The 7,659-nt window shown below is 37.9% G+C and overlaps 1 protein-coding gene across 1 annotated transcript; it reads right to left on the reverse strand.

Moving 5' to 3' along the window:
• Window positions 1–995: 995 nt before the first annotated feature.
• LOC103410077 (probable 2-oxoglutarate-dependent dioxygenase SLC1) lies at window positions 996–4,561 on the reverse strand. The gene is made up of 4 exons (XM_008348846.4): window positions 4,130–4,561; window positions 3,633–3,880; window positions 1,982–2,324; window positions 996–1,364 (listed from the first exon to the last, which is right to left on the reverse strand). The coding sequence occupies exons 1-4, from the start codon at window positions 4,427–4,429 to the stop codon at window positions 1,110–1,112; spliced, it is 1,146 nt and encodes a 381-aa protein (XP_008347068.3). The 5' UTR covers window positions 4,430–4,561; the 3' UTR covers window positions 996–1,109.
• Between the last annotated feature and the right edge of the window lie 3,098 nt (window positions 4,562–7,659).

The following is a 7,659-nucleotide window of genomic DNA, read 5'->3' on the forward strand; positions in this document are numbered from 1 at the left end:
TTTAGTGAATTTCTCCATCCCTTAGTGTAGATTATATCGTATGTATTAAAAAAAGTGTGTTTACTATTGGTGAGAAAATAAATTTATTAATTTTTTTCATTAATTAGCATATCAGGTAATTTTTTTCACTGGCATTTTAATAATCATATTGGTTTTTATTTGGATTATATTAGATTAGTAAACTGCTTGTGTGAACTAATATCATTCCTACCTCGATCTCATAATATTTTAACAAACACTTCCAACATGAATTCGATTCTAATTTATGATCTCCATTCTTCCTCAATTGATCTCTTCAACTCATTAATGCCTCCTTTTTTTTTTTATGACGAATTAGTAAATAAGCCAAAAAGATTTTACGTAATTTGGCATGAAATAGCCCTTTGTTTAGAAGATGCCTTTATGCATTACTTTACGGGCTTTTTCCCTTTAGAAGGTTGTTTAACAATCCAACAGGATTCTCTTCGGATCTTTTTGGTGAGGATCTTAGGGATCCGTGAATCGTGTTTATTTATTATACATCGTGCGATCAATTTTTATCAAATACTATTTGTGTATAATTTTAAATGAAAATATTTAAAATAATTTCTTACCGTATGATGTACAATGAACGAACATAATTCACGAATCCCTAAGATCCTCACAAAGAGGATCTGGATTCTTTAACAATGAGGCCGTAGCTTGTAATGCAGACTAGTGATCCCAAGAAAACTCAAAATACACTAGGCCTTTCAAAGGGGTGAGTTATACTTGTGCGCTCTTATTTTTGTTGAAAAATTGTATGGTGTTTAAGAGTATAAGATATTTCGAACTTTTAACCATTAAATCTCGATTTTGTGCTCTTGAATAAAAGTGGAACGTTTAGAAAATTCATATCCGATATTCCATGCTACAGAATCCCTTTTTGGTGATCTTTGATAATAATCTTAAGTTAACTTGGTGATCTTCAATATAACTTCTGATTATGGGGTCCAAAAAAAGGGAAAAGTCAAAGATTGCAAAAAATTCAATATTTCCAGTAAAATTTGTCTCATATGAAGTCGTTAGGAGCATGCATGGGGAAGTCAATACGCCAAGAATCTTGAGAAATCTACTTTCTGGGTAAACGATCAGGTCAATTTCCTGGACTGTAGGAAAGTCTTGGCGTCCATTTCGTCATGGGAAGAATTAGAAATGTATTGGAGGAAACTGGCGAAGTCTGTATCCTTGTAACGTGTAGGGTTTGCTTCGTCAATGAGTTTAGGTGATGGCCGAACTGTGCTCTTGAATGGCAGGCTGTGCAATGAAGCTACAGATATTCGAGACTTGCAAGAGTTGACCAGAACCCTATGGACCACGCTCTTGTATCTCCCATTGCTAAATATCTGCATTGCGTGCATCCCCAACAGTTCACCACACACACATATATATCAAACTCAATTTACTAATCCATATATATATGCCCTTAGTTATGACATGATTAGTGTTGTTAATTGGAAGACCGTTCAACCCAAAAAAATGGGAATTAAAGGGCTAGTAATAATGTTAATCTGTTAGACAACCATGAAATTTAAAAGTTTAAGTTCGTGGAAAATAGTCAGCATGACTGTAATTGAAGCAAGCCAACATTTGTAACTAGCTTGTGTTTGTGGAACTCAAAGAAGAATTTTTTTTTTTGTGTACATGTGACCTTATGTCGACGTGGCACTACAAATCTATACAAATTATAACACCTAAACTGTGCCTAGGGTTCACTACTTTGGATTCAGCTAGATTTCATTTACTAATACGTTATTTTGGGGATATTAGTCATGTACAGCCAAATAGTTGTAACTAGCTAATAAGGTTTCTGTGTCTCCAAGAGCTTGAAAGAAACTGTGTTATGATTGGTATGACAATTGGAAATCTTATAAGAGATGAATGCAGGGATCGATACAATATATGATGCACCTATTCAATATCACATGCATGCTTCACGGTTAATTAATTGATGATTACCAACCTCAAGATGATCACCAACATTGACAACGAAAGAATTTGGAAGTGGTTCCACGGTTACCCAGCTTCCTTGATTCTGTATTTGAAGACCTCCAACTTCATCTTGAAGTAGAAGAGTGAGGAGGCCATAGTCCGAATGTGGTGGCATGCCTAGTGTTAAATCAGGTTCAGGGCACGCAGGGTAGCAATTCGCCACAATGAGTTGGCTTCCATCTTCAAAATCCTCCAAACTGCCCTTAGCCTCACCGCCTTTTGTAGTTTCCACCAATCCTAGGCTCTCCATGATGGCCTCCATTAGCATTAGATACAAAAACTTGGTGCTCTTCGAGTAGTTTACCACTGCTTCCCTATGCATATATAATGACAAGATGTTTAAAATTCGAATTAGAATTCTATTAAAAATCAAAGTGATTGCATCCAAATATTATTAGAGCAGCTTCAGCGTGTGCTAGAGCTCGAGGGACAGGCGAGTGAATAGGGCTAGAGAGCCCGAGCAATCAAGTCCAGCGTGCTGGCAAGGGAGCCCGAGCAGGCCGTAGTAAGAGGCCCGTGGAGAGTTGCCAGCCCGAGAGCCTGGAGTGGGTTTAATGCAAGGCTGACGTCGCCCTGACGTCAGCCACATTTTTTCTTCTGTTTTGCGTCAGTTGCTGGGGCCCTCGTGCACAGCTGCCTCAGTCGATCTCCCCGCAGCAAATCAAACGGAAGCTGAAGCCCACAAAATCCTGATCGTGGTGGAGCAGCTGGGGAAGATGCTGCTTGGGGGGTTGGGCGTCCAAAGGCAGGGCCTGGGACTGGGAAGGAGAGGAGGAAGCGAGGGTGGCACTGATACGCAGCGTCTCACGGACGAGAAGGCGCGCTTCCTGCGCGCTGGTGGCGGTTGTGGTGAGGGATTGATTGGTAGAAGAAGCGGAAGCAGAAGATTGCTTGAGTTTCATCGGGGGCGGAGGCATTTCGCATTCCTCTTGATTCTTTCGTTCTTTCTTTCTCTAATATTAATGGTGGTGTGATGAAATCAAGTGTGAGATTGGATTGGAGGGTTATATAGTATTTGGCTTTGGGTTGTCGCTTTGGAATTAACGATTTCAAAAATCCAAAAATTCCAATCCCAATTGGCAATTGGGAAGTAAGGAGAAAGATTAAAAAATTTATTCGAAATTACAAATAAAATTATTTTATATTATTTTATAAATAAATAAAATAATAATATTTTATTGCTAATTGTCAGGACTATTCAGTGTAAAGGTGGAGATGCAAAAATCGATTACTGTTCTTTAAAGGCAGTTACTGTTCACATGATGGATAACATAGTGGATAGCCCTAGGCGGCCTCCACCACGCTGGAAGTGCTCTTAGGATGTACATAAAAATCAATATAAGTAAACAAAACAAATTGAATATCCAAATGTGTGTGTTACGGTAGCAAGTCGATGCATGACCAAAAAAATACAATCACTGGTTGTATAATTATGTGCTGATCTCTTTGAACACGTGCTAGGTCACTTGATGAGAAATACAATAGTCGAATACAGCTCATGATAGAAATTTTTACTCATCGATGACTAACAGAACCCTAAACTTGAGATATATATATATATATATATATATACATGTGTGTGTGTGTGTGTGTGTGTGTGTGAGAAGAAAGCGAAGAATCACCTTAAATCCGCTGGAGAAGAAGGCCAACAGGACACAGTGTCTTGTAAAGGATGGCAGCTAAGTTTCAGAAAGTCTCTCCAGCAAAATACTTTATCATTGTTCTGGTTAAAGCTTGTTCCACACCTAGCTGGGGAAGACATATCCTTTGACATGTACTTTGATCTCTCATTGAAAGGGAGCTCGAAAAATCTTCTGCTTACATCAATCATTTCAAGAATAACATCGTCTTTGATACCATGGTTTATCAACTGCAGCAATAAAAATAATTACGAGTTTATATTTAGTTTCATAAGTTTTGTCATATGACTAGTTATGCATATGGACCTATATATATTTAGGGTTCCTTTTCACAAAAATTTATGCGCTATTCAAACCAAGCGGGATCCCGTTAGAGAAGCAGAATTATATGACATGCATATGGACAGTTACACAACAATATGAACTAGATGATGATCACATTAAAGAAGGAAGGAACATGCATACGATTGAACATCAACCTGAAAAAACCCGAATTCTTCGCAAGCGTTTGCAAGGGACTCTATTACTTCGGATCTGTTGGACCCTTGCAACTGAGTAAAATCAATAACTGGCAACTTGAGGTTATGCTTGCTAGCATTCCAAGTGTCTCCCAAGTCGGGTCGTTCTTGGACGGGCAATATGTACTTGCTTGGAACCCTAGTCAGCCCTCTTTCACATAAATGTCTAACTCCCTTCTGGAGGTATTGGATTTCTGTTTCTTCATTTTCGATATTGTATGTACCGTCAGCAGTCCTATTTGAACCCATTTCACGTAACATACAGATATTATCAAAGAGAGTTAATATATTTATAATACAAAGCAAATCAATGGATGGCAAGAAGGAAAATATTGGGTGGCTTTGAACCGTTTATTTCTAGAGATGTGTGGAGAAGAAAAGGGGTGGCTGGGAAGCAAAGGGGGGGGGGGGGTGGCACTAGAGGTAATAAGTTAATGAATAATTTCAGAGGTGGTGTACTACTCAAAGGGAGGGAAATAATGGACTTGTTAGAAAGTAGCAAGTTTTGAGATTTATACACGGCCTGGTCCCATAAAAAAAATATATATATTTTCCATATTCTTTGTGCAGAGAGACCTTTGACCAAGTTTAGTCTGACCTTATATATCGCAAAAAGATCGAAAGCTGAGTCTAAATCATGAGGCGGTGGAGCATGACTGCTGGTGAGGAACTTCGACAATCTACAAGTGGACCGCGTAGAATTACAAAGTCAACATTTCCTAGGCCTACTAAAAGATTTTTTAGTGTGATCAGTATACGAGGTGATACATAATGTGTTACTATACAAATTGTGAGATATGTGTGTTAAAAAGTTAATAACTTAAAAAGTAAAATTTCCCACTACTTACATAAAAATACGTGGTGTACCACCTGTGTTTCCGTCACAATAAAAATTTCTCCTTTACCGAAAATCTCAAATGGTACCGAAAAATTCCCAAAACCGAACTGAAAAATTTAGTACTCAATCCTGAACCGATCCCGAAATTTCGGTACGAAAATCAATCTCACAATCTGACTTTTTCGTTAATCCCAAACCGAACTGAAGTTAAAATATATATAGTTTTAGATATTATAGTTTGTTGGATTGGTAGAGAATTAATCTTAGCCGTTCATTCAAAATGAAACCCTTTCTCAGACCTCATGGTCCTCACCTTCACTTTCAGACTATATGAGTCTGAAACTCTCCGCCCGGCCCCAAACCCACCTTCACTCCTTAACTCTCTCTCTCTCTCTCTCTCTCTCTCTTTTTCTCTCTTTCTTTCTTTCTCTCTCTCTCTCTCTCTCTCTCTCTCTCTCTTTCTCTCTCTCTCTCGACCTCTACTCTTTCACTCTTTCCCCCTTACCTTCACAGACTCTCAATTCCTCACTCTCTCTCAATCGCTCACTCTTAATTCCTCAGATTCTCTTTCAATCGCTCACTCTCTCGAAAAACAAGTTCGAACGCCGCTCTAGCTCTCCTCCGTTGAGTCCGTCCAGTTTGAACGTCGCTCCTCTGTCCATTTCAACGGTGCTCATCCGACCACACACATAGACGTAGAAAGATGCGAATCCGACACGAATCGAGCCCCAAAATCCAGGTAAGGGTTTTTTATTTTCACTGGGTTTTTGTTCTTGTAACGACCCAAAATTTCTAATTCGGAAGCTAATTACTAAGATAGGCCCAAAATTATTTTCTTAGCCAAATTTCACTAAAAGAAAAAAAAATCTTAGGTATTTTATTATGACCACATCTAACCTTCTCGTTAGACTGTCTACGTACCCCACTAAGGGATCAAGCCAATTGTAGTTCACATTTCACTTCTAGATCAACATACTAAAATTTTATTTCGATCCAACGGTCGGATCTCCACCAATCACAACATCAAGTGATGGTCGACGTTTTATTTTACAAACTTACAAATCCCTTTCTTTTCTTTTCTCCCATGTCTCATTTCCCTCTTCCTCCTTGGGCCAAAATCCCCATCCACCACTCTCTTTTCTTCCTTTCTCTTATTTTCTTTTAATCTGAGCAGTCCACGTGTCATCACTTATAATGGCTCAAAATATGGAGCCTTCAAGATGAAGCAAAAATTACAAATACAACCCTTGTTTTAAATGTTAATAACTCTTTCGTTATAATTCTGTTTCACAAACGGTTTTCGCCTACGCACTCGTAGGATCGAATTCTATCCAAATATGTCAAGAAATATAACAAAATACATGAGGATAAAATACATCCTTGAAAAATTACGTTTAACCCCCCCCCATTAGGGCATTTCTATCATTTCTACTTGTCGAAAAAAATTCACCTAGCCACATATTTTAAAATTTTTCAAGGTATTACAGTTCTTTAGGGTTTAGGGTAGAATTTCATGTTGATTAACTTGATTTATGAGCATTTTCTCGAATGTGTGAAGATTTAAGGATTGTGTGTTTCAGATTAGGATGGATGCAGGTTTTTGGGAGGGTTTCAGGTTGGGTGGGTATAATGCAGGAAGATGCGAATCCGACATGAATCGAGTCCCCAAATCCAGGTAAAGGTTTCTGATTTTCACTAGGTTTTTGTTTTTTAGGGTTTAGGGTCAAATTTCATGTTGATTAACTTGATTTCTAAGCATTTTGTCGAATGTGTAAGGGTTTGAGGATTGTATGTTTCGGGACTGATGAAATCAAGAAAGGTTAGTTTGTGATGATTTCTTATTAGCTGAGGCCTGAAAGCAGCTATGTTTTGGTGTATGATTCATGATTTAAGATGCTTCAATTGTTTAATATGGAATGATTAAGTATATCAAGTGATACATGCTTGCTGAATGTGGTGAAAGGTGATCTTCTATTATTCAATTTGTATTCAAAGGATCCACGAATTGTTTTCCAATGCTACGTGCTATTTGTTTGTCATAGATACTAATAATCCTTTGAATTAATTAGAATGTCTGGCTCATTTGTTTCGTTTTTCTCTGTAGAAGTTTCCATGCTTGTAGAAGTTCCCATCCTTTGAATTATTTTGAGATTCCCGATTTGTTCCGAAATCCCGAAACTATTTCGGGATTCTCGAAATTTTGGATTCCTGAAAATTTGGTTTGGGATCAGTCTTGAAATTGGGATTTTTCGAAAACTTCGATTTGGAAATCGGGACAAGGGTTTCGGTTTGGTATCCCATACCAAAATAGCCCTAGATATTTCCTATAGGCTTAGCTTCTAGCAGTAAATCAACTTTGTCTTCCAACTCTTCATTTCTTAGTCGTTGAAGTACTGGTTTGGTATTGAGGTGCCTTTAAAAAAAAACGGGTATCAAAGAAAGCTGAGAGCTTTTTTGTGTTTAGTAAACTTTCAACTTCAACTTTTTTTCACTGTTTTGGGTGAAAAAGCCAAAAAACAGAAGCAGCAAAAGCTAGCTTTGAAAAATCGGCTTTTTTTGCTTCCATAGCTTCTGCACAAACCTAATTTGCAAAAGGCGCTGAGTCCTTTAATGAAACTTTCAAATACACAAAATGGCCTTAAACAATTAAATA

Source organism: Malus domestica, chromosome 07 (assembly GCF_042453785.1).
Source record: "Malus domestica chromosome 07, GDT2T_hap1".
Lineage (NCBI taxonomy): Eukaryota > Viridiplantae > Streptophyta > Magnoliopsida > Rosales > Rosaceae > Malus > Malus domestica.

Coding starts and splice junctions, on each gene's coding strand:
- LOC103410077 (XM_008348846.4), bottom strand. CDS start 4,429: ATGTTACGTGAAATGGGTTCAAATAGGACTGCTGACGGTACATACAAT. Junction 3,881..4,129: donor AAGAATTCGGGTTTTTTCAG/GTTGATGTTCAA, acceptor TTATTGCTGCAG/TTGATAAACCATGGTATCAA. Junction 1,365..1,981: donor ATGTTGGTGATCATCTTGAG/GTTGGTAATCAT, acceptor CACGCAATGCAG/ATATTTAGCAATGGGAGATA.